Raw genomic sequence first — 27,737 nt, 5'->3', positions numbered from 1 at the left:
TTTTTAAAGCTTTTGAAATTCACTTCAGTAAATCTCAGCCAAGAATCTATCATTTGAAGCTACAGCAAACGGAAACTTAAAAAACGCGAGTGGTTGCTGATACAATAATAAATCTGCAATTCAGCTTTATTTCCATGTGTTAATATTATTCATTAAAAACTTGTTGTGGTGCAACATAATCTCCATGAACCTGTTAAAGACCCACTCCAATGAAAGTCATCTTTTTAGTATTTTTAGGAACAATTTAATTCAATTTATATATCCCAATATGACAATACCAGTAATTGTATCATAAACAATAAATAAACACAAGAACATCTTCTTGTAGCCTTTTTCTGATAATGGAGGACATATACAAAGAAAATTGAGCTCAAAATTGCACTTGAGTATTGTTTTTTATTCAAATGGTGAATCAGGAGCAGACAAGAAAAAGCAGTTTGAAAAAGTTTGTATTTGTGATGTCGAAAATAAGCTCCCTGCTCCGACCTATGTTGTGCTTGTACACGACAAGATCCAAGTACAATTTCGTTTTCCTTGTCTGAGCTGGCGTCTGGCTCAAAACTGTACGGTTGGATAGCTCTTTTATTGCTCGTAATTTTTGTCGTACAGGTAAAGTTAAAATGGGGTGTAGGGGGCTGCAAAGTAGCGGGAGAGAGTGTAAACAAAGAGCTTCCAGCAACGGCGACACAATTGCCACAATTCAGAGGCACAGTTGATGATGAACTACTACTACAATGAACTACTGCAGCACTGCAAAAACTATGTTCTGGAAAAAAATCTTAGCTAAAAATGTCATGATTGTAATTAAAAGACCACTGGGAACGCTTTGAAAATAAATCAAAAGATGATTGGATGGGACATACCGTGTCTTTTTCACAAGTGTAGACCACATAGGCTTTAAAAGTCTGAAAACGAAATATTAGTTAAGCAAATCTAGTTGCAGTTGTTTTTGGAAGAAGCATGAAATAGTAAATGAAGTTGAAGTGTGAAAGGGCTAAAGAAGAAGCTGTCCGAGTCGTGAAGCGTTGTTCGTTTTCTACTCCCATGGCCTCTTAAATGCATTCACCTGCCAACCCAGGTGCAAACGATTCCGTTATTACGAGGCTGGAATGAAAGCTCCTCTGAACCCAGAGGGTTTACACCTATTGTTATTGCACAATAAGAGCAAGGCAGCTGCTTCCAGGGGATAGATTTGATTTGTGGGGCCTCTATATGCATGAAGAACATTCCTGTCCCGTTTTGGTCTTTTTTTAAAAAAATGTGAATTGACATCGTAGGAATTAATTTTGGCTACATTTAAAGACATGCAAAAGGAAAACATGCTCAGAGTTGACATGTGACTCACGCCACTGGTCGGTACAGGAGCTTCAGTCCAAACCACAGGTGTTGAATGCAGATTGCTGGCTTTTCAGTCACCACCCACACAATGCTGTTTGCAGTCACTTTTATGTTACATCAGTGCTGTTATGAACATTTTATGGCTCCATGGTTTATAAAGGGGGACATATAATTTAAAAGGAAGTCTCTGCGCTTGTCAGAATTTGTTTGGAAGTTTGAAATGACATGGAATTCAGAAGCTAAAACATAAAATACCCGTGGTAATTTGTTTAGCTCCTTATCCAGACTCGAAATGGGAGTGGCTCAGGCTTGAAGGAAGCTGGGACATCACAGACCCAGAAGTGTGTAAATTAAGACTTTAATATCAACGTTTAACTTCAGTGTTTACATCCTTACAACTGGTGCGACTCTTCCGCTGTCAACGCAATTAACTCCAGTGGATTTCGAAGTAGAGAAAAGCAGCTTTGCGCTGATATGCAACACTTTATCTTAATAATGTTACATTTCACAAAACACCAAAATCGGGTGATTCACGATGATCGTGTGAATGGTCATTATGGCAGAGAGATGGACATCCAGGTGTGTTTTGCACTTCCCCAAGGGAACTGCAAAACACACCTCCCTTTAAGATTCAGCCACTCCTGTCTACGACCCTCCACGGGCCCGGATAACCCAAAAACCCACAGCATCCATACGCATCAACCTACCCCACAAGTGATTGTGACTAGAGGCTAATTAAAAAAAAATACATGACTTTTTTAAGCAAACTGCTCAAATCTTACTAAACATTTAGGAAAGTCTTTCAGCTTATCACAATTTATCCAGCAGGAAAATGCCAGTGATGTAAAACTCATCCAAACCATTAATTTATAGCCAGTGGACAAATTTTATGCCTTGCATTGTGAGGTTTAAATCCATTTTTTTATTTTATTTAACCTTTATTTAACCAGGAAAGTCCCATTGGGATTAAAAACCTCTTTTACAAGGGAGTCCTGGCCAAGAGGCAGCAAAAAGTTACAAACACAGACAACGAATACAATTACAATTTCAATTATAAAAACAGTTACATTCAAAGGAGTTGACCTCAAGTGCTCTGAACTGCATCTCATGTTTTTCCTTTGGTCCAGTTTCTCTGTACAGATGGACACCAATTTGCTTGGGATGGACCCATGTAAAAAACTTCCGCCATCATCCTTTTAGAAATGGGACAATAGTTTACAACAAGCCTGACAGAGGTTTGTTCAAGCTTATTGGGGCTGTCCCAGGATTGAACATTTACCAAAAACCTGTCATGAAAGTAAAGCTTGTATGCAAATGAGGGGTTTCTTGGAGAACAGTTTCTTTGGGTTTTAAATTGACCGCAACATGAATTTAAAGTGCTGGACCTAGGTTAGGTCTGAAACATTTCTGTTGGTGTCAGCCAGCCATTAGTGGCTACAGAGAAGCACAAATTTCATCTTTGCAAATGGTCTTTTCTGCCGATTATCAGAAAGTAAAACGGCAGTTTCTCTTTTGTTTTTGGGTATTTGTCAATGATAAAGCATCAAAAAAATATTTTGAATTCTAAAGACGGTGCTTTCCCACTTGCACGTCAACTGAAATGTCGCCTTGTCACCATCTTCAAGTAAATATACAGTAGCTAAGGGAGTAATGATTGTTCAGAATAAGGCCACAGAAACTTTGGAAAAATCTCCAGGCACAAGTCTTCGAAGCATTCTCCGATATGTGTCTCTGTCACGCTCGCCAAGAACAGATATAAAACAAAAGCCAGCAGGAAGATTCGGGAGAAAACAAGACATCCAGGAGGGATCCTGTTTGGAGCCGAACAAAAAGAGCAGTACCAAAATAGAAAGAGGCAAAACTGAAAGTGAGACAAGGAAAGACACGTGGGAGACCGAGAGGGAAAGGGAGGATAGGAGGGCGGGGGCTGCCGTTAGCGAGGCTGTCAGGTGCTGTCAGGATGATGAATGGGAGGCCAGAGCCGGCTGTGAGGGCTCTGATGGGAGCCGCTGAGCTTTACATCACTCTCCTGAGTGTTTGTGAAAGGTTATTAAAGGCGCTCCAGTCACCGTGCACTGACACGGCCCGGCGTCCAGCCACCAAACTTCACCGGGCTGAATTCGCCGTAACAAAGGCGAGGCGGCGGTGCAGGTACTGGAGTCTACGGCCAGGGGTGAGGGAGGTGACGGCGCTCGGATAGATTGTCTTTTTTAGCAGAATAATACGGGGTAAATGGGTTCAGCAGCATTCATCCATCATTATGGGCGGTTCACAGCTTGGGAATGAGGTTATTGTCCAAATTAAACCACCTTTGGCCTGTTTCAACTTGTATCATGACTCACTTTTAAAATGTTTCACGATTATCAAAACCTGGCAAAACTTTTTAGCTTTTAGAAAATAATGAAAAAAAACTTTGAGCACTTTTCTGACATTCAAAACAAAAATTGTTCAAACCTACTCTAAAATGTCGGCGGACGTGCTGACTACCCGTCCACATCCAATTAAACGACAGGCAGCTTTGCTGGTTGTGTTTTGTTTCTTGCATGGCATCTAAAGGCGCTCGCCGCTTTGCTGCATGACGAAGTTTTGAGCCTCTAGTTCGACGTTCAACATCTCTGCTGGGATATTACTAAAAATATATAAAAATAAACAAAAGATCACGGTTGCCTCCATAGTTAAACTTTCATGAAATAAGTGTTTGCTGAAACTCTGTTTCTGCCTCAGCGGAGGCATCAAGCCGACCTCGGAGCTTAGACAGATTTACTTGCTGATTCACACTCGTCTTTTGTTCACAGCAGCACTGCGACCAAACAAATGCGTCAAAACACCAACAATATTGGATACAACAAGAGATGCAAGACAAAATAAAAAAATTACTAAACATATAAAAAGTTAAGTAAATACCTAAAGGGACAAAGAAAAAAATTAATTTAGATGCACTGATAAAAAAGTAATGATCTTTAATAGATCAGTAAGGGGAAGGGCCCAACAAGGTGATCAGACACAACTGAACCAAAAAGGCCGCTATAGTCGACGTAAACACAGTAGGAATCTAGCAACTGATACGACACGGACTAATGTAAAGCAACCATTGTCGTGTTTTCAATTAGGAAAAACAGAGTTCAACTGTTTACTTGTTAGAACGTTTATTCTGAACACAACCCTGTCTCTACCCAATCAGTCTGCGCATGCGTAAATATTACGTCACTTCCTCTATGTGGCCAACATTGCGATAGTTAAGTTATATGATTTATATTTACTCCCGTAACTTGCATATTTTTTATACATTTGTTGTCTCAAGATTGTAAACCCTGTAATTAATCATCAAAATTTTTTAATTAAAAATATTTTAAAACGATCAGCTGCCAGTGGCATTTGCTGACAGCTCTTGCTTTTTCCTTTACCACTGTCCGAGCATTTTAAACAGCGGATCACATAACTCAGTGATCACAAGAATGAATGTTTGACTCAACAACTGAGAGCTTCCCCCGATTGGATTCCAACGCAGAAAAATAAAAGAACGTCGCCTAAGTGCAAGACTGTTTTCTCATGTGTTGTCATCACAGACAAAGAAAATCTCAATGATACGTGATAGAATGACAGCCAGACGGCTTGAAGTCATTCTCTCTGTGTGATAGTTTTTATTTTTTATATGTTGGCAACAGGAAAAGAGGAGAAGCACATTTTACTCTGAGGAGACGTCAGCTGCTGCTGCACCGCTTTAGCCTTTAATAACATGTCTGTGTTAACGGAGTAAGTGGCGCTGAATCAGCTTACTTTAGGAGTAAACTGCCATCAAACAAAACAGAAGAGGAAGAAAACATTTGTAGTCCGTTTGTAGTCATTTGCAGGATCGTGCGGTCCTGAGCCTGAACCTTTTTTTTCCTTTTTTTCAAAAGTACAGTAAAATTTTTCATTATTTTAAACATTTTCACTGTTATAAACATTTGAAGAAGTTTTTTTTTTATTATTAACATCCAATGACATACCTTGACGTAAAGCGCTGTAGCAGACGTGACAATATTTACGCATGCGCAGCCTGAGCGGGAAGCCGTTACAGATCGGTTAGCGAGACGCCCAGCGCTGCTGTGATGTCATCCTAAAAGCTACTTTGAAGTTCCTGAAGAGATTTCTCTTAAAACAATGCCATAACACCACAACGATGAGACACAGCAATTCATTGAAATGTTTGGATGAATGCAGGCTCGTGAAAACAACTTTTACCGTGACACACATCACTTCTCACTGTTTTCCCAACAATCTTTATGTCACAAAACACTTATCAGTGTACCTTCCTAGCCGTCTTCTTGTCAGTAACTGCCCTGCAGTGCGCCCTCGCTGTACCAAAGCAGCAGTGAAAAGTATTGAGTCTGGCATTGATACAGGCGTTTAAAATTTGTCCCTTAAATATATATTTTGAATCAGTTAACTGTCCCGATAAGGACTTTTATTACTTCTGTCTCTGGTTGCTTTGCCTCGCCCTGGTAAATTCCTGACCAATGAGTGAAGAGATCTTTAATCCCGTGATTTTGTTTACAAGCTTTGGTTGGAATCAGGTAAGGCCGCTTGACCTGGTCCGAAACAAATGGTTTTTCCAGTCTGACTACACCCAAAGTTTTGGTAAAATAAAGTGAATACCTTTTCAAATAAAATTTAATATTTAAAATATATGTATATTTGTTATAAACAAAATCATTTTCACTTTTTAAACATAAACCTAACTCTTACGTTCACACCACTCTTCGTTCACCACAACACGCGTTCAACTGACCACTTTTAAAGAAAAGTCCATGTAAATGCGTATACGTGTTTCGGGCTTATGTTTTCAAAACTGTGGTGTTCGCGCATCATTATTTCTACGACCATTTTCGGGCTCTATGTACAAAACGTGCTGCCATTGAACACGTGTTGAAAGTTAAACCAGGTTGAACATCTAGTATGTGCTTTTAGCGCGTTCAAGAATACGCCTCTCGTGCCTCGTGTGCATCACGATTACTTTTATCATAACTATACGTTTTTTTTCCACAAAGTAAAACGCGCAAATCTTACTTCTTCAACACTAAATTTAAAGCCAAATAAGGAGTAGCTTAACATTTGTCAGATCAGGTGAAATCTGGGAATTCAAAATAAATCTAGAGGTAAAAAAACCTAAGGACACAAATTTAGATGTTCTCTCTGCTCCTCATCCGAGATTGTTTTTTCAAACTAGCGTTGACTCAGTGCTTTTTCTTCCACACTATGGATTTTTGTGTCAGGACTGGCGTTGCATGGGGGGTGGGGGCAGGTGCTGCGTCAGGAGAGCCTGGCGGTCCCACGGAAAGCTGAAGGCCATTTCATGGTCTCTGATCCTCATTTGTCATTCAGCTGCGTTAAATACTTGTAGGCAAATACCCGCTGACACCAGAGGCCGAGGAGATCGAAAGCAATTAGGCAGTTTTTTCTATGAAAATCTGCAAACAATTCTGAGGGCGGAAAAGAAAACCTTAGAGAGCAAAACATTGTCAGCGGCAGCAAAAGGAAACCTGAGTGAATTAGTTCACGCCTTAGGTACCGTCCGTGAGGGAAAGTTGACTTTGAAACTGAAATGTCTCTTTGCAGAGGTTTGTAAAATAAATCAGGTCTGCTTTTACAGACCTCTGCAAAAAAATCAGAGAAGTCTTTGTTAAAGAAGTTAATCCTAACAGTTTGAATCTATACCTACACCTATCTATACCTATACCTATATTTGATCTTTTAAAGAAGACAGGCTGAAATATTTGATATATTTGATATTTGGCCTAACTATTATGTTAGTGTACGTATATATACAATACATATATATACAATATATATATATATATATATATATATATATATATATATATATATATATATATATATATATATATATATATATATATATATATATAATTTTTCCATAAAATAAGATAGCATTTGAAAATTGTTGCTCATAAAATCAGTCAGATTCATGCAATACTTTCACATCTAAAAATGCACATATCAATCAGTCATTTTTATTTTCGGCCTCAGACATAAGCAATAAAACTAAATATTCACCTCAAAAGATTTGGGATACATTTGAAAAATTATGTCTACCATGTGATTTATAACTTTAGCTGCAATACAAAGCACCACTATTGCATTTTTTTAACGGAATCTTTCTTTTATCGAATTCCACCACTTTATAACAAATGGCAAAAAAAAATAGTGCCACCTGGTGGAAGGTTATAAAAAATTACAAATGCACCATACTTAATCATTTGTTTTAACATAAATGGATGTATTTATTTATGTTCAGATATCTGAAAATTTGAAAATTGCCTTTTATTTGCTTACAAAGGGGCATTTTTTACAAAGAGGATCAAAAACTTTTTTTTTTCTAAAAGTCAGCAAACACAGTGAAAATGGTTTAACCCTTTAAAAACAGAGAAGTCCTCGGCAATGGCAAAATAACACATGACCATTGACATACCATAATTCTTTGACTGTTTATACGATCACAGGGAATCAGCTGATTCAGGGAAATAGGAATTTTTCTGTCGGCTTTGCAGATAGAAGACAGAATCAGCTCATTTACGTTGATTGCGAAAAGCTCTTTACTACTGCTTTTCTCAGCTGAAATTACGCTAATCATGTAAACGGTTGAGAGTTACAGTAGTCAAAAGAATATCAACACCGGAGCTAAAGAATTAGTAAAAAAAAGCAAAGAGCAAAATGTTCACAAGATTTTTTGGGTTTCAAGAAAATATTGAAAAAAGCTGTTTCAGCTGGGAGCTGCATTATCCTTTTATCACTTTGGAATTCATGGAGGACACAACTTTTTGCAGATTTCTGGGTATTTTTGCACAAGAGTTGGAATTGTAGGTAAAATTACTTTAAAAGAGACGATAAAGGTAAAGAAAGTGGTTGATTGGTATCAAAACAAGCCTCTGTAAAGGAGCCTTTAATGAGAGAAAACCAATTAACCCTGAATAATGGGCTGTCCAAATACTCACGCTGAGCCTGTCTCCTGCTTCTCCGTCGAGGGACGACTCTTTGTGCAGCAAGGTGTACTGGGAAATCCTCCTGGCGTCTGTCTCCAGGTGCAAGAACACATCGTGCTGATAGTAGTCCATAATGGACAGGGATTTCTCTGCATTCTGTTTTTTCAAGGTCTCCTCATTCTGCTCGACTGCACACAGAGAAAAGAGTTTTAGCCCCCTTGCTAAAAAATGGGGCACAGTGGAGAAAACTTTTAAAAATCTTCATTGAAAAAATGCTCAACCGGACCAGAGTCGTTCTTCTGAGGTCTGTCCATGGGGGTTCTTAGCGGCGACGCCAAAGTGCTTGTAGTTCCCTCGGATTCAGTCTCCGTGTCACTGTCGCTGCCTGGATACACGCAAACCCGCAATGTTGTCTCCTGTAAAGAAACAAAGAGGCAGCAAGATAAACACCGTTGCCCTGGACCTGTTAAAAGACCTCTAAGCTTTGAACTGGCTATATTTCACTTTGTTGCAACATTTTTGCAGTATCTGTTTGATTTCAACTCAAAATTAAAATTAAAAAGTTTCCAATTTTTGACATAAAAAGCACATTTCTATCTTTAAAGCCTTAGTGACATGCAGGGGGTTAACCTGTACAGGTGCTGCGGGTGTCTGGGTTGTCCGGCCCGTAGAGGGTCGTGGACAGGAGTGACTCCAGGAGTGTCGTGCAGTTCTTTTGAGCCGCTTATGGGACATCATAAACGTACGATTGTTGTGCGTGTGGTAAGTGTATTGTAATGTATTTGTAAGGGTAACGTAAGTTGCACGCACTTATAACCTACAGGGATGCTGTCATATGGTGTCCTATGCTGCACTCTAGTCGTTTGCAAGGTATGCGTACTGACTCCTTCTTGACCTTGTGCAAGTCACATTGGATATGCCCATTGGATACCGATACAACCAAAACACTTTTTGATGGCACATTTTAAATCTATATTTTCATAATTAGTGACTTTACAGACAATTTCAAAAGTCTTTCTCGTAGACTTGAGAAAAAACATCTATATTTTTTTAGGATTTTTCATGCATGTGTCGTAGACAATCCACTAGATTTTTGAGAAAAATTCTTTAAGTTGCCATGTATTTAAAGACTCACAGGAAAAAACCAACATGCAGATATTACAGATATATTTTTTTCTACATATGCTTTTTAATCAAGCTGCAAACAAAAATAAGATTTTGGAGCTCTTAAAAATGTTTAATTTGCCAGCATGAATGTAGAATCTTTTCCTTGTCGTTGTTTATCCAATAAAATAAAATGATAAACTACCTGACCCTGCAGATGAGCTGGAAACAGTTTGTTGCTAATAGCAACAAAAAGCTTCAAATCCAGCATTTGCAGAGCCTCAAATTGTTTGCGCACCTGAAAACTTTGGCCTTTGCTTTAATTGGCTCATCCGTCAGAATGACAATCGTCTGTTTTCTGATTCCGTGCAGGGAAACTGGATAAAATTTGGCCCAATTTATCCGTGAATCCCAAGCTGCTTCAAACTAAGATATAAGACGATCTAGGAAAGCTTACACCAGGTGATTCATGCTCGCTTGTTTTCATCTTCCTCTCCATTTCTTTCCCGTCTCCCTCGGCAGAAGCGGAGACGGCGCTGCGCTGGGCACAAAGACTCAACCTTTTGGTCTTGATTGCGTCTGTAAGCGGAGAATGATTGAAGAGGGATGAGTCATGAGGTGGACAGTAATTAGAAGAAACAACTGGCTCGTATTCATTGCCACCTTGGGTAATGCGCATAGACGGCAGAAAGATGAATTCTAGTAACGATTTGTCATTCAGCTGAAAGACTGATGGGCACATCCATTCGAGCAGAACCCATCCACTCGACTATGCCTCCATTTTTTCTGCATATAAAACTGCAGCTGTGCCAGATCTTAGCTGTTAATGATGCTTTGCTTGTGATTTTTCCTTATCATCACTCTACCTTCTGCTATCTCAGGCAGCCGCTGGTTTAATCGTCTCACACAAAGGAACCACGATGCCATACACAACAAACTCAGCTGTGTTATAATAACAGGTTGTCACTACCCCTTCCTTTGTCTCGGACACTGGTGAAAATCCCCAAAGTCTTTTTCTAGATGCGGTGCAAAAACAGATGCAGCCCAGAGTCCTCCCAACATAAATCTAGCTGTGCAATCTCTCCTCTTGTAGTAATATTGCAGCTTGAATCAACCATCAGATTGCATCTTGCACACTGCAGTCTTTATGTGCATTGCAGCCAACACGCTTTTATGATCTATGGCCATGACGCCATGCTTATCTAATTGCATTTGTTGGGATTTTTTTTTCTTTCCCAGTGGAGGCATGTTCAGATTTCCACACTATCAGCTAGGTATCTGATATCAGTGTTGATGCAATAGCCTACAAACTTCCTGAACAAACGAGGTTCTTCATTTAATCAGTTGAAACCAAACAAATTTCTCTTGTCTGCCAGTTTGGAAGCTTCAGCGTTCCCTTGTAGGTGAAAAATACATCAACAAAGTACACAGTACTTAGCTTACATCCTTTGAGATGAAGAAGCTGACTGAAGAATTTGTCGCTTGATTCAAACTGATTTGATGTGATACTAGAAAATTGTACAGACACTACAATATGTCTCCGTCTTTGGCCTTGAATGGGAAGACCAATTCAAGGTGCAAACAGCCCTGACTGGCTCGGCCTCTGATGGCAGTGTCCTTACCATTGACCGTATATGACAACTGGACTGAGTGACCCCCTCCCCCTTGTGTTCCAAATAGGAAGTTGCCTCTAAGAAGTGAAAATCCCATAAGTATGGTATTTTTTCTGTAGTGCAAGTTATTCAAGTTATAAACTGACCAATCAGATGCCCCGATAAAAGTATGTGGTCTCACTTTGAAACGTTTGATTGACAGATTCTCGTGAGTCTGCTTTCAAGTAGTGGGTGTGTAGCCTTCCAACAAGCTCACTCCTCATTGGCAAGAGTGATTGCCATTAAAACGTTAACGTTATGATCCATAGCAATCACCGCTTCTACATTTCTGCAACTGACCAATATTTTACAAATTTTCAAATGTCTACTTTAAAGTATTTTTTTCAACTGTCCTTACTTACAAATGTTTTTGTGAGAAAAATTATCGGATATTTCCCCAGTGTAAAGACGCTATGATAATCAAATGTAAACTATGCAAATGTAAGTGGAATTTGTGGGTGTAACACTTCTTTGGACAATTCAATCCAACTTTAATTGTATAAAAAATACAAATTTGGTGTCACGCCAAATTTTGATCTAAAGTGCTTGCCGTACAACGTAATAGATTTATGACTTATATCAGACCTTAGATATTAAGTACATCTGGTGACATTGCCATAGCCACAGTTTGCAAGTGGCAGTTAATAAATGTATAATAAAAAGATTAAATTACAAAGAAATAAGGTAAAAAAGACAAATAAATGCACTTTTGCCCTCCCCTTCAGGTTCAAAATGTAAAAAAACAAACCAAAAACTGACCTGTGGATGCCAGCTTGGGCAGGCGACTCTGGGTCTCCAGGGCATTCCTGCTGCATGTCACAGTGGGATCAGACAGGGAGTGACCCATGCTGGTAGTGGGGGTGTGCACATGGGCTTTTGAAGGGGAAGGCACTTTGAAATCTGACTGTGAGGGGTCAGGGTGGGAGGAGGGAGTGTCCCGACTGCGCTCAGTTGAGCCGGCCATCACCCCATCTGGACTGGACTCAGATTTGGGGATGTGGCGACTGCTGGCCCGCGTGACCGAATCGGGCAGGGGGAAGGTTCCAATGCCGCTGTCCAAGGTTCTCATCTGACAGCTGGAGCCTAGAGTGACAGGGAAAGGAGTGTGACAACTGGGAGCAACAACAAAGGAAAAAATACGAGGGCTTGGATTCACATGCAGCGGAAGGGATTGTGAGTGAAAAGGGAATCTGCAGCAGGTTTGACAGGAAAAGAGGAAAAAAAACAGTTATTGGGTCATTTGTCCTTATGCGCTTTAATGTTGTCATAAAACTGGCACATGACCTCTGCCAGAAACGAAATGAACTAAATGCACAGTTGAGATGAGTTTAATAAACTGGATTTTGGGCAAATCTTTTCTAGTTAACAGGAACAGATGGATGCCTTAAAAAAACTACAAAGCGTTGACGCATGAAGGAGCAGATGGACAACGACTCAGTTCAACCCAGGTCTTTGTACGAAAATGGCTAACATTTAAATCAGCTCGTCTACTTTGATATATGACTTTTGATACATGAAAAAAAGGGAAACTAGTAAAAAAGTATTGTGTACTTTCTGTCAGATTTGCTTGCTGTTTTTCTCAAAACTGAGCATGCTCCAGATGCTGAATACATCACACAAGGTTGCTTTAAAGCTAAATGCTCATTGGCAACTTCAGCAACATTCTCCACTGCAGTGCTTCAAATGTATTTATAACGTTTTAGGATAAAAAAAGGAAAAGAAAACCACACTGGCATTTCTAAAACTTATACAGGCTTACATGCTTACAACAAAACTAAAGCCAGGCAACCATTTTTAATATCAAAGAACCACTCTGATGCAAATTCTATTTTTGATGTTTTTACCATGCAATTGGATCATTTTTATGATAATAGAAGACATATATTAGGAAAATTAAGGTCAAAATAGCATTTTTAAGAATTTTATAGATTCAAATAATTGTGAATCAGGAGCAGAAAAAAAAAACAGTTTGAAAATGATCCTATTTGGAATGTAGAAAATTCTCTGGGCTCCCTGCTCTGGTCCATTCCAATGTGTCCACTTGATGACTAGATCCATGTGTGTCTTTGTTTTCCTTGTCTGGCTCCAAACTGTATAGCTGTATAGCTCCAATATGCTCGCCATTTTTGTTGCCCAAGTAATGTTAGTTTGGGAGTGAGAGGGACTGTAAGCTAGCGGGAGAGAGTGTAAACGGAGAGCTCTCAGCAACGAGAAGGGGAAGGGGGTGTGGGGTTTCTCCGCGTCAACGGGCAAAGCGCAAAGGCGTATTTCCAAATCCTGCCGCTCTGCAGAAACTATGTTGTAGGAAATAGCACAGGTTTTTCCTAATTAAAATATCAATGGGAAGGCTTTTACAATAGATCCAAAGATAATTGAAGTGGGTCTTTAAAGCTAAAACTGAATATGTGCATATGCTGAATTAACCATTGTCACTGTTTTAAACAGCCATGCAATGACGAAAACATGATTCATTTTTTAAATAAATACTGAATATACCCAGTATATCTATTGTTGGTTTTTGCATTATCCCTCTCCTCCAATTTAGAGCCATTTCTTAGATAGAAGAACGAAAAGCTGCTGAGCTAAGAATTGACTGATAATTAGCTCAATGTGTAACTTTTTGTTTGTTTATTTATTTATACATTTTTGCCAACAGGCCAAATAATAACAATAAGAGACTAAAATTACAATTGTCTAAGTTGTCCAAGTTGTAAGTAATTAAGTTGTAAGTAATTTTTTGTTTGTTGCTCTTTAGTGAAACACAAAGTAAAATTTTTAATAAGATTAATCAGATCTTTCTGATAACCTTTTTCAGCCCTTAGACTTTGACTTTCTTACAAGTATGACTCCCTCAGAACAAACAATAGATGCACACATAGAGCAAAAACGGTCATCACAAGCTGAAAAAAACTGTAGCTGTCATGTTTTTTCATGAATGCTAAAATGTCTAAAAGGCAAAAGTGAAAATATAAAAAGGACGTGGCGTTAGAGCTCCTGTTTTTATGTGACTTCATTTTTTAACGACCTGCCGAACACATTTAGAAGGAATCTGTGCATACCCAAGCTGTCAGAATAAGATGTACGCATACATACCCTGTCACTTTCTCGCATATGTGCAGCGAAATACATGAGGACCGCCACATTTACCAAAAGCAAAACACAAACTCCGATCTAAGTGCATGTGTACAGATAAATAATAAACCCACAAAGCTGTGTTTATAAGGAACATTGCAACGGGGAGAGCCATAGATTACACAGCTGTGTAATTGAATGCCAAGGCTGGCAGTTCAAAATGCCCTTTATTCCCAAACTATAACAAGGTCCACAGTAATTCTACCCAGCGGCAACAACAACTGGACGCAACCTAGTTTTTCATGAGCTCCCCTATCACTTCTGCCTGCAACCTCCAGGGCTCGAGGGGAGGAAGCTGGTTAGTCGGATCCTGCGCTGTGTGAAATTGGCTTTATGCAGTGGAGACAGAGAAGTTATCGCAGAATATCACGGCTTAATCTTTGAAAGCACCGGATGAAAATGCCACAAGTTCGCTGTGGTGCATTCTGAGTCATTAAAGAGTACAGATGCAGTTTCTTTCTGCTTCAAGCCATTGGTAAAATCCAAATATTGCAGCACAACAAAGTAAGTTTTGAGGTGAAGTTGCTGGAAAACAATTGGTATCGATCAGCTATCACACCCAGGCAGATGTATTAGAGTCATTTTGGGTTTCTAGTTGGTCCAAATTTCATTTATTGTCCTTGCCTGGAGGAGATGCCTTGTGATACCCAATAACTAACCAACTTCAAAGCCACATTTATGACATGGATTCTGCTTCAGTTCTTGCATCTGCTTGCATCACGTTCTGTTGGGACGTAAACTGTTCCTCTGATTGATGTGTTTACCCCGCTTTTAGCCTGCGATTGCTGCGACTTGGCTTTGGCGGCGTGGCCGAGGAAGCACAGCAGCTGCAACTTTTATGAAAGATTCAACTCCAACGGTCTGGAAGTGCTTTGCTGGCAGAATGTTAAAAAAAAAGGCAGTATGCAAAAAAACAAAACAAAACAATTGAATCTGTTTATTCAGATCGACGAGGCTCTGACCCATCCAAATACCCCACCCCCTTCCCGATGCACCTTCCATCAGCACTTTCTTCACATCTGCCCTCCAATATTCAATATGGAACATCAAAGCAAAAACCAACTTTAAATCCAGTTATTACTAATAAAAACTGGAAAATTACACCCAAATAGGTCAAACAATTTTAACCCTCCTGTTATGTTCATTTGTGAGGAACAGAGATGATGTTCCTGGGTCAATTTGACCCGCAACATAACAGGAGGGTTAACATAAAGAAGGAGAAGCTGTGAAATAATATATGTTTTGCAAATTTATCAAATTGTTGTTCCAGGGGACCCTTAGTCAAGAAGTATCGTCTAGGTTTATTTGGAGCTTCAATGTTTTGGTATAAAGACCCACTCTGATAATATTTAAGAAATTTTAAAAGTGTTCCCAGGGGTCTTTTAATTATGATTAGAACAACTAATTATGATTGTTAGCCAAAATAAAAAAAAAAAAAACGTTAGTGGCAGTAGTTCATAAAGAATCTGCTTCTGAGTTTTGGGCAGGACCGCTGACACAAAGGACCCCCGCCGTTCCCGTCACCCATAACTAGGAGGTGTTTACACGCTCTCCTGCTAGCTTACAGCACACCACACCCGTAACCTAATATTACAAGGGCAACAAAAGCATATTGGGGCTGTCCAGCCGTACAGTTTGGAGCCAGATGCCAGTTCACACGAGGAAAACAAAGACATTCATGGATCTAGTCATTAAGCCGCTGCATCGGAATGGAGTGGAGCAGGGAGCTTGTGGTTTGTCCAGTGTATTTTTAGGTCTTTTTTTTAACTGCATTTTTTTCGTCTGCTACTGATTCACAGCGGATAGCATAGAAAAAATACTCTGAAATGCAATTTTAAGCTTAATTGTCTTTACATATATCCTCCATCATCACAAAACTGAAAAGAATAACCAGAAACTGGACTTAATAAATAACAAAGCCAAAAAAGAAATACACATCAACAGAGCTTTGAGAAACATAAATTCCAGTTGTCTAGAACTTTTTTTTCAATTTCTGGTTATTCTTTACAGATTTGTAAGGATGGCAGCTGACACAAATTGAAGGGGTCATGTATTAAGATCTTCATTAATCTCTTACATTTTGTACGTTAAATTCGCAAAATCGCTTTAAAGTTGAAAGGACTCTGATGGTGTTCTTAACCTGTTCCCTTGGCATTTTCCTGATGATTGCTGTGGATCCGGAGGCGACTAAAAAACATAGAGTTGGAATCTGGCTCAAACTGTACGGCTGGATAGGGATGGGGTTGGGGATGTGAGAGGCTGCAAGCTAGTCGGAGTACATGTAAACAGAGAGCTCTTATAGGGAGGGGAAGAGAAACTATGTTCAAAAACAGTAGTTTTTTTTTTTAATTTTGGCAAAAAACGTAACATAATCATATTTAAAAGACAACTAGGAACACTTTTAAAATAGATCAAATGATGATCGGCATGGGTTCATCTTTTTAAAACAAAATAGACCAATCAAAAAGCGACATTTGTTAGGATGACCTGGCCGACTGATCCTGAAACTCCCAAGAGTGACAACAGCTGACAACCTGGGTCCATCCTTCACACCCTGCAATTTGTCAACCTGCAAACACACCATCATTTCATCTCTTTTTTTATGCATCTATTTTCTCTCATGGCTGGAGCCACTCAGGCGTTGTAAAACATGACCTGGGTGCACATCAATCCCCCTGACTGTTCTTGTTGACAAGCTGCGTCCGTTGCTGCTTCCCCTACAGTAATGGTGCCGAGAAATGAGCTGTCAGTCACATCAAGAAACCACAACTGCAAAGCGAGTTGATTCTCCAGCGCAACTGCCGTCACGGCTTTCCAGAGGAAGCTGGATGTTTGTGGCATTAAACCGTGTTAGAAAAAGACACGTCAGACAAAATACCGGAAGGCTTCTTAACTTGAAAGAAAAAAACTATGGGCTTTAGCTTTTTGGTCATTCTTGTAGCTCACCTATCATGTGGTCTTGACAAGACGTGTCCGGAATGTTCCCCTCGTCGTTTTTGGCCTTGAGGCTGATCTTTTGCGTCAGTATGAGGGTCTAAAATATAAAAAAACATCAAGCATCAGCTAAAGAACAAAAAAATAAAACATTTTTATTACTTGGAGTTATTGCTCATTTAAGTTAAAAAATATATTTTTATGTGAATATAAAGACCTCTGGTTATGTGCTTTGGCGTTTTTTTCTGGTGGGAAAGTAATTGCTCTCCTTTGGCTTGCTCTAATTAGATGATTAAAGAAAAAAGGAGAGGTTTTGAAGGTGGTTGAAGTGGAGCTTGTAGGTCATAAAGTGAAGCTCTTTTGTTGCATTTCCATAGGGAGGGGAGATGGACAAAAAGCGTGCAGGAAGGTATTAAATGGCCCTTTTTGTCAAATAGAGTGGCTGCGATAAGGGGCTTCAGCGCGTTATCAAAATTCCACATCACCCGGATTAAATTTCCTATATTATCTGGTGAGACTGTTACTCTCCTCTTGGGTTCAGACTGCTCCTTCTACTTTTTTCTTTTTTGACACCCGTCTGTTTTTTTTTCACCTCTCCATTATTTTTGCTGTATTCCCGACTGTCAGATAAAAAAGGATCAGGCCATCGGTTCAGCATTTTGCTTCTAGAAAGAAGGCTAATTTTAGCTGCATGCATGGAATGATGGATGTCTTTGCATGGGCTGAATTTGGAAAAAACATCAACCTCAGTTTGGTAATAAAAACACAAAAAAGAAGGCGGTGAATTATACTGTAGACTGAGTCAGAGCACAATCGATAGTCAGCCTTCCGGGATGAGAGGCTGAAGAGGCGGTTGGGTGGTGGATGGGCTTGTTCTTTCTGTAAAACAATGGGATTTCGCCTAAAAGAAGGAACACAAACTGTAACAAAGATATTTCTATTTCATGTTGAAAAACCGGAACTAAAAGGTTTTGTTGATGGAGGTAATTTAAATGAAATGCTGTAGGAAGCTGGATTTAAAGCTACCCTTACAATATGGCGATTCACGTGGCAGGGTCGTCCATTTTCAATATCAAGTCAACATACAGTCGCTTCGGGTGCTGCAGTCCAGACTTTGGAGTAAAGTTTGCATCAACCAATCAGGAACTCAGCTTTGTTCCATGACATGTTGATGATGTGTTAAATGGGTAGAGTCTTAAACCAACATGGGGGTTAAGCTGATCCCCGGTTTAGTTTATATGTTAGTTTAGACTATGTTCATATCAAACACGATTTACAAGTCAGGGTTGTCCAGTTGTAATTTCAAGTTAAAGTACAGACGTGATGTTTTGAGTGTCAGGCAAGGCGATCTAGTGGCTGGACAATTTAGGGGGCTTAGTGAGATGTTTCCCGGGTTCAAATGATCTAAACTTTGGCGTAGAATTTGCATCACATCAACAAATCAGGGACTCAGCTTTGGCCTTTAACATGTCGAAAATGTAATCAGTGGGTGGAGTTTAAAACCAACATAAGGGAGAAGCTGATCATTGCAGTTTGTTTTCCAGAATTTTAAGATTTTTTTTCTTCTTTTTGTTTTGAAACAATCACAAAAAAGTCCTGAAATTTTTAACTTTTCTTTCTTTTTTCTCCTCGCACCATTGAGAGACAGCAAGTCGTCAAACTGGGTCACAAAGAGACCGCTGTTAGTGGCCGTCATTCAAATGCAACCCATTTTTCACACATTCACCATTTTTGAGTATTCCTCTAAAAACCTCCACTCTGAGCACCAGCCCCTTCCGATCCACGAAAAACGAGTGGGTCCTCACATTGGGATGTCACAAATTGGGGAACAGCCCCTTTCAGGAAGAGTCTGCGCCGCCCCCAGGCTAACATACCCACCCACTTTTTCAGCAGACCTGGTGGTGATCAGCAAAAATGCTTTTATTTTATGTGCACAGTATGCAGATCAAAGTTCAGATGTTGTTTGTTTTCGTGGGTGAAACGGAGTCATGCTGCTGAAGCCGGCTCTAGGTTGATGTCATGAAATGGGCAGCGCCCACAAGGAGGGAAAGACGGTGCCTCAGAAATCGAGTCTTCTTACTTTCGGGTAGGGAAAAGGACAGCGAATAGATAACTGATATTTCATTGAAAAAAACCAGAAGTAACATCATATATTTGGACATAGAGTACTCTGAAAGGCTTAAGAAAAACATGATATAAGCCCTTCAAAAGCATTAAAATAAATAATCTATGTAGTTAGTGCTGAACCTTTTGGTTCCAAGTTTAGAACTTGTTTTTAAAATACTTTTTAAATAATGCAGGTAAGGTAATTTAGTAAAATAATGCATAATTTAAAGATAAGAAGACGTTACAAAACTGAGTCCAATAGTGTCGCGTTCTGAAATGGAGATGCTCATCCCCACTTTTATATCTTCTCGTCTTGATTACTCCCACTCCATTTTCACGCGTTTAAGCAAAATATCTTTAGAGGCTTTTAACCAATTCATCCAAGTTTTCACACGTCACCCCGTTATTAAACCAGCTGCACTGGTTCCCCATCCGCTACCGAGTGCATTTTAAAATCCTGGTTTTAACATACACAGCTCTTAATAGCCAAGCACCAGTCTACATAAAAGACCTTTTTGCAGCCGTACACCCCCAGCAGGTCCCTGTGATCATGGTGGTCATCATGGTTAAGAGAACCCGGTTAAAAACTAAAGGTGACAGAGCCTTTGCAGCAGTGGCTCCATCCCTCTGAAACTCCCTTCCTCTCAGCCTCAGATCTGCAGACTCAGTGTTTTCTTTAAAAAAGCAGCTAAAAACCTAGCGTATTAAAATTGATTTTTCTTAATTCTGTTCAGTGTTTTACTGTGAAGCACTGTGATTTTTATCTTGAAAGGTGCTATACAAATAAAGATTATTGTTATTATCATTATGATTATCGTTATTATTATTATTATTAAAAAGCTGTTTTATGAGTTAAAATCTGCTTTCCTTTAGGTGTTGTTAAAAAAAACAACAACTCTTAAAATATAAAAGTTTGTCCTGAAATGAAATTGTTGCTCACATTATCTGGACAGATCTGCATGTCGCCCTTTGTTTCACAGTGTTTCTTCGGTGTAGAGATGCCAGGTGGCGAAGCGTTGCCCTTCACAGTAGCTCTGCAAGTAAATGAAACACACAGTTTGTGTGTGATAACTTGCTTTGGGAGCTTGCAACAAAACACATCTGTAACACACAAAGAAAAGAAACAGCCACGTTGAAGTGGTGCCTCCTTTTTGTGGAGGAAGCTGGGATTTGAAGTGATGAATCAATAAAGTGACAAATGCAGCTTTTCTAAGCGGGCTTTACCTTCGTGCTGACTGCTCATCCATGAGTTTTTTATGCTCACTACAGTAAGTTGCTATTCATCAGCATCTCTGCTAGTGTAATGCAGTGATCTTGTTTTTTCTGCCTCAGTCACAACTCCCCTTATGGGTGGATAAGGCCAAAAAAGGGGCAAACCTGTATGGGGCATGACGGTGGCCCACACAAAATTTTGAAGTCAAAGACATCTCAGTGATCTTGAGTGCAAATTATTTTCTACGGCAATGCTCCGGGCGACAGGTCATAGTGAACACTTCATCAATCCGCGGGGGGTATTTAAGGATGAAGTAGGCGAGATGCAGGCGTTGCCGTGTAGATTTTCTAACCACCTGAACGCTGTCCACTACGGTACAGCCTGTGTGCAGCCTGACTGTTATAAATTAGGAAACTAAACAATCAGAGCGTCGCGTGTGTGGTCGTCCTACAAGCATTCTCTTACCAAACGCTTGACAATCCTACGTAAGGCAAAACACACCTGCACTCCCTGCTCCTGCCTATGACCCTCGACGGGTCCGGAAAACCCAAAAACCCACAGCACGTGTATAAGAGCATGTGACTAAGGCAATAACTGATTTGTTAGCTTTGAGAATAATTCCTGTTCTCGACTGAACTGACAATGTTTTACCTACCTCCCAAGAAGCTCTTTTACAAACTGGTCCTTGCCGATTAACACAGTGGTGCTCTGGATCTGACTGGCGATCTGACCCATCTGATTGTTACAGTGGTCCATGATGGAGCTCAGCTTGTTGTTCATCTCTGACAAATTCTGGACCTCCTGACCATCCTTCTTCCTTTCCTTCTTCTTATCAGACTTCATCTGCTTGCCGCTGATCACAGACCCAATCTTCAGCTCTTTCTTCTCGTCTCTTGCCTTCGGGGAATCAGCTTTTTTGCCGCTAAAAGCTGGTAGTTTGCTCTTGCGGAGGCCAAACCAGTTGGCCAAAGACGGGCCCGTCTTCTGTTTGGCCTCATTAGCTGCAGCCTTCTCCTGCTCTTGACTTTTCTGCAGGTTTTCTTCTATCCCCATCATCACTTTCTCTTCAATAGTGCACGTTGTTGGGCTGATTTTTTTCTCCTCTGTGTCTGGGAAATTGCCTGGGGAACCCAACTGGGTTTTGTCTGGCTCAGCAGGAGTGGTGGTAATGGTTTCTGCTTCTCTGGTAGGATTTTCAGGACTAAAGACAAAAGCTGAGGAAGACTGGATTTGAGGATGGGAGTCCACTTTTGCCGGCTTTTGGACATTAATAAAGGCAGTTCTGTCACTTTTGGGCAAGCTGCGAGCTTCTCTTTGAGAAGGAGAGGTGACCACATCTCCTTTCACTCCACAAGCTTTTCCTTCACCTATAACACACGACTGAATGGACTTCTCAGGGAGGCCGCTCTGACTATTTGGTCCCATCATGCCACCATGATGGCTTAGCCGGGTTCTAGGGGCATGGATTGGACTTTCAGCCAATCCAACCCCAGTTGTTTCTGAAGAACTCTGCCTTGACAGCGAATTCCCCCTTTCACCTGAGTTAGTGATGATTTGAGTCCTGATCCTTCCCGGCCCCTCCATGGCATTGATGTTGGGTTTCTCTATGTAGTTGGTGCTGAAGCTCTGGCTTCGAGCTTTGGCCCCGTTCATCCCTAAAGCTGGCTTTAGGTGTGGTTTGGTATTAATAGATATGGATCTGCCAAAGAGTTGACTACTCCTTTTTGCCTTGTCACTCACATTTCCTTCTGCTGACGACAAGGGGGGTTGTAAGTCCTCTTTCTGTGGCTGACACAGAAATTCACCTTTCCCTTCGGGAACAGACACGGTAGGTGTTGAATCCGTACTGTACGCTGCCTGCGAGGTGTCACACTGAGTAGAAGCATTTGAAGTCACAGTTTCCTTGGAGACAGAGTTGATATGATCTTTCTCTTGCTTGCCTGCTATTGTAGGACTACTTTTATGGCTGGGAGGGGATTTTAGAAAGGCTTTAAATCCCATTGGGATTCGAGTCTTTGAGGCTTTTTCTGACAAATTGGGTGACGTAACAGCTGAGCCCGGAGGGCTCATGACAGCTTTTTGTGGCTCTGTTTGACACTGAGCAGAATCCTGAAGCGATATTGGTAAACTAATGGAAGTCTTTTGCACTGACTGATGGGTGTTTTCTTGAGCAGGTACCTTTTTGTTTGCAAAGGAGTTTTGAAGGGAGGGCACTCTTAGAGCACTGTAGGGAGGAGGGACATTCTTCGAGTTTTTAGGTGCAATTTCAGGTACTCTGGCACATCCTGAGCTTGCAGGTGGGAGGTAGTCTTTTATTCGCTTGGAAGTGCCTTTAGTTGGAGTCTGAGTTACGGCAGTGGTCTTCTGAAAGTGCTGGGTGGTTTTCTCCACCAGCTTCTGAGGTGCAAGTGCAGTCCCATAGCCTGCATCTACGTCTAAACAGTCTTTATCCTTGATGGGGAGCGTGCCTTGCATATTTGGTGCAACTGAGGTGTGGTAACTTGGGGGAGGGCCCCTCACAGTGGTTGGCGTGGATGGTTGAGCCCCTGATTTGTGTGCTTGAGGCGACGCTTCGTAATTTGGTCTGACCAGTAAAGAGGTGGTGCGTCCTGGGGGAGGGGGAGGAGATGGAGACCTGAGTTTGTTCTTGCTGGTTTCACAGTGTTTGTCTCTGGTCGGCTGTTCGCTGTTGTCAGAGAAGTCGAGGCGTCTTTTTGGAAGGTGGGGGGAAGTGGAAGAAGAGGTCTTGCTTAAGTCGGCCTGACCAGACACCTTGCAGTTCACAGCTTTCGGACTCTGAGTGGAAGTTCCCTGCGTCTTGATGAATCTAGACATCTTAACCGTAAGAGAAGACGAAGATTTCTCCTGAGCAGAGGGTCCTGAGTTTCCACTGTTATTAGGCTCAGTGGTTGTGCCCTTGGATACTCTTAACGGAGAAGCTAAGGGCTTATTGACACCGGGGATCTTAGAGCCACCAGATTTGGGGCTGTTGACGTCACTCATGGGAGGAATGGAAAAGCCTTTATTAGTTCGACTGCTTGGTGGCTTTATCAACTTCCTCTGAGGAGCTAACTGTAGCCTTTCTGCACTTCCTTCCATGCTATCACTGCCTTTGCCTGATCTAGTCTGATGTTCTGAAGGTTTTTCTGGAGATTCAAGAACGCTATAGTTTGTCGTGTTTGCTGAATTTTGCCTTGTTGTCCTCTTTTGGAACTCTGAGCAACAGCTAGCGGCTTTGCGACCTTCTGCTCCTGATACTAGTCTCTGAGCGCACAGATCAATAGGTTCTCCTTCAGCATCAAATATCGCCAGTATGCTCTCCTCAGACTGGGTGCACTTGGTTGCTTTAAGTTCCTTCAATAGGCTGAAAGGCTTCGGTCTCCCATCCGCAGACTGAGTGCGCCCCTGATCTTTTTGCATGAACTGTTGCTTGAAAATCTTGATGGTATCCCTTGAGAGCCTCTTGATATCTCTCTCTGCTAGTTCTTGCGGCTGACTGCATGGCGTCTTGACCCCCACAGAATCAGGAATGGTTTCCTCTGGATCATCTGCGTTGGATCTGCAACTCGGATCTTCTACTTGAGTAGGATTTCTGTGGTGCACGGTTGGCCTGCTAAAGGCTGATTTACGCCCTTCTAAAGGAAGAAAACTGTTGATGAAACTCATGAGCTTCTCCGGACGCTCCCTTGAGTCATAGGGTTTTGAAGCTGTGGGACAAGAAGTACCATCACCCACAGCCTCCTGTGTCCCCTCCAAGCTGCACAAACTATCAGAGATGCTGTGGGAGAGCTTCTTGCAGTGAATCCAGCTCTCCTTAGTGGGAATATTATCTCTGCAACTAGAGCGTGCCAGTTCATCGTCAGCATCATCGGAATCGTAGGAAAACCGCCTTCCAAGAGCAGCAGAAGCTCTGCTGACATGTACAGGTTTAGACACCCCTTTGCTGCTGCTCTTGATACCCAAAGAGTAGATGCCCTCGTTGGAGTTCATGCAATCTTTGTAGCCTGACTTGGACACTCTAGAGGAGCAGGAGGAGCTCCTGTGTTTCCTCCGCTGGAGTTTTCTCAGGCCCTCCAGTATGTGGCTCTCCTTACGCCGTGTGGGGGGCTGTTCCTCCAGCGGCGCGCAGATGTTACTTGGAGCTGACGAGCCCAAACTGAGTCTCTTCTCCCACGTCAGGGATGACTACAAGGCAAAAACCAAGAGGTCAAGATGGCAGTAATTCTTTCAGCTTTTGTCATCAAAGTTTTATAGGATGCCAATAAGGAGTCAGAAGAATGTATCTAAGTAGAAATTCCTTAAACCACGCACACACCGGGCATTTGGCGTGCGCTCAGATTCCCGGTGTGTTAAACGCACACTCTTGAATGAGCGTTCAGCCCATGGTGTTCACAATGGGCAAGCAGAGAGGAGCTTCTTTTTCTTTTCCTACTGTTCATTAGCCCATATTCACCACCTACATTTGGAAGAGGTGTGGTGCAAAATGTCGAAGCGGTGCAAATCCCACGATTTGGACACAAAATGCAAAAGGTTCGGTTCAGTGCTAGCATCCTTGCAATTGCAAATGTAGATTATCATCATGTCAGGAGGGTGGCCTTGGTCTATCTTTATTTGAAAAACAAAAGCAGACGTTGTCAAGCTCATCGCTGTGTCTGGGTTCATCAGATAAACCAAATCCATGCGTCACTACCAAATCGGAGTTCCCTCATTGGTCAAAGTTTGACATGGTTTAACTGACAACCTGCGTTAAATGGCCACGCGTTTTGTACGTAGAGCCTGAAGACATATAAAGTTGCCTAGCTTCATGTAAACACAAGAGTTTTAAATGCGAAAGCCTAAAACTCACATTTACGCTTGTTTACATTGACTGTATATTTGAAGTGGCTGCATGAATGCCTGTTGACAAGGGTGGTGTGAACGCAGCTTTAGATTTCAGTTAGCAGAACGGATCTGTGAGTTTGGAGAAGATTTACCATTTTCCCGCAGGATCGCCCATCATTCCAGGTGTAGGAGCCGCTGGAGAACTCGCTGCACGCGCTCGACAGTGAGAGCTCGCTGCTGCTGCGAGAATAGATGGGAGCGGGCGCCATCAGACTCATCTGGCTCAGACATTTGGCCACAGGGACACCTGGCTTTCCATTCGAATGAACCTCCTTTGGGGGGGCGAAACAAAGGATAGGAGACATAACTTTCTTTGTGAGGTGTGGTATGTTTGATACTCAAATAAAGCATTTTCTCGTACAATAACTCCAGCTCAGCTGATCTAATTAGGGCCCAATGGAGAGATTTGAAATGAGAGGTTACAAATGTCATGAAGGTGTGACTCCCGTGCATTGCTTAACACGTCGCTTTAAATGATATCTGCACCTTCAGATGATTCACAATCCACACGGGGACTATTCGTTTTTCATTTTGTAAGTCTCCGATAGCACACATTACAGTTGATCAGATAGCATTCTCAGCGGATTCAAAAGAGAAACTCATTTTTAGACCGCGATGCATAATACATAAGATAATGTACTATGATGTCCTGTAGAGTCACTTTTACCGAGTCTAAATCGATGGTTTGCTGGTAATATGATTAGGATTTATTCCTTTTAAGGCCAAGTGATACCTTCAGCTCCTCCTGCGGAGAGCACAGGTCAAACCGGTATTTTTGTATCTGCCAATGATTTATTTTAAAGGGCTTTGGTTGTTGTGCCCAGCAGCGTCCCGTCAACAAAAGTCTTTTTTTTTCTTCATTTTTTTACTTCATGCTTACGTTGGAAGGGGAGTCTGTATTCCTGGAAAGGAGGAAGGCCTTGCTCCTCTCCGGCTCCAGAAGCAAATCTGCCGCAGACAGATCCATGATCCGCGAGTGGAGTTTCTGAAATTCAAAGGAAATGAGAGTAATGTATGGTCTCGCTCTAAAAACTCTCAAATCAGAAGTGAATGCAATAAGTGTAGAACTTCTCCTCACTTTCACAGCTCTCATTAATGAAATCAGCTGAGAAAAAAAGAGTTTGAATAAAAAGTAATTGCATTAGGGAGTGAGGGATTCCTTTGAATTTCTTTCATTTTTTTTTAAGTCACGAGCTACTCTCTTCTTAACTCTTGTGCTCAAAAGTAAATACATCTCCACACATTCATCTCAGAACCTAATTACACATTATTCCCTGAGCTCAAATTAACTTAAACTGTACTACATGGAGATAAGGACATTTGATCTTCAGCTACATTTCACTCAGCTGCCTTTCTCTGCTTTCTTCTTTTTTTTCCATTAAATGTTCCTGATGTGCACAAGTAGATTTAGAGAAAAGAAAAGAAAGAAAGAAAAATCGATATATAAAAAAACATGTATAAGAAAGTAGTAGCCACCTTAGGAAACTTCCTTTCAACTCCCAAGATCATAAAAAAGAAATCTTTCTTTTCTGACAGCTTCTATTGACTTTTTGTTTGCGCTAAAAGTCGCCCTCTAAAAACTTTTGAGGAGAAAAACAAAAAAATCTGCACATGAAACCAGAACTTTTGCTGTTTGTTTGGTCTCCAAAGAGCTGAGTGTCTTTGCCTGTGGACGTAATGCAACCAGCCAATCTTTTTCTTTTATTCTCTCTGTGCTCAGTAAAAGAAAACCTTGTAAAAAAAGAGTTTGGGTAGTAAATCATAAAAAAAAGCTTTTAAGACAGAATATACATGAAATCATGAAATGATACAGTACAGACCAAAAGTTGTGTCCATACTTTTGGTCTGTACTGTATAAAATAACATTTTAACATAGCTGTTTCGATACAGAGAAAATTGAAAGTCTTGTTGTGATGCATGGATGACTTTGGCTGCTGTCATCCAGGATGGGAGTGGCTGAAGTGTCGCAGGGGCCTCTGATCTTATCATTGGGTGCTGGATTTCACCGTTTCAGCATCCTCATCAAGGATTCAGTCAATAGTGTCATGGGGTCACGGGAAGGGGGTGGTGGTGGAAGACAGTCGAAGGAAAGGGCTCTTTGAGTTTCAATGCCAACGCCAAAGTCAAAGAAAGTAACGCTCCTGTTAATGCTGACAGGACTGTGATGCATTATGTGAAAATTAGCCTTCTGATGGCTTGAATGACTTCATTCTCCAAATGCTAATAAGACTCGGGAAAAAAGGAGAGCTTCCTGTTTTTTTTCTATCTCCCTATTTTTTTAACTGCGGTATATTTCAGAATTACCAAATTACCAATATTATCTGAGAAGAGCAGCTAGGAGAAGCTTCCAAACTATTTCGACAGTTGTCAAGAAGACAGACTACAACACGACAT

At 41.0% G+C, this 27,737-nt stretch overlaps 1 protein-coding gene across 4 annotated transcripts in view; it reads right to left on the bottom strand.

Moving 5' to 3' along the window:
* The window catches only part of LOC101162908 (nck-associated protein 5), a 155,881-nt gene that overhangs the window by 4,713 nt on the left and 123,431 nt on the right, over nt 1–27,737 (bottom strand). For 3 of the 4 annotated variants that reach the window (XM_020708326.2, XM_020708323.2, XM_020708327.2), the window contains 9 exons: nt 26,224–26,328; nt 25,436–25,615; nt 21,118–24,647; nt 20,190–20,283; nt 17,156–17,243; nt 11,837–12,160; nt 9,883–10,004; nt 8,608–8,737; nt 8,334–8,509 (listed from right to left, as the gene is read on the bottom strand). In XM_020708326.2, the coding sequence (XP_020563985.1) occupies nt 8,334–8,509; nt 8,608–8,737; nt 9,883–10,004; nt 11,837–12,160; nt 17,156–17,243; nt 20,190–20,283; nt 21,118–24,647; nt 25,436–25,615; nt 26,224–26,328 (4,749 nt within the window). Of the gene's footprint in view, nt 1–8,333; nt 8,510–8,607; nt 8,738–9,882; nt 10,005–11,836; nt 12,268–17,155; nt 17,244–20,189; nt 20,284–21,117; nt 24,648–25,435; nt 25,616–26,223; nt 26,329–27,737 lie in introns of those variants that run through there. The other variant, XM_020708329.2, reaches the window with a different exon arrangement.

This window comes from Oryzias latipes, chromosome 2, assembly GCF_002234675.1.
Source record: "Oryzias latipes chromosome 2, ASM223467v1".
Classification (NCBI taxonomy): Eukaryota; Metazoa; Chordata; class Actinopteri; order Beloniformes; family Adrianichthyidae; genus Oryzias; species Oryzias latipes.
This window is presented reverse-complemented; position numbering and strand designations above follow the sequence as displayed.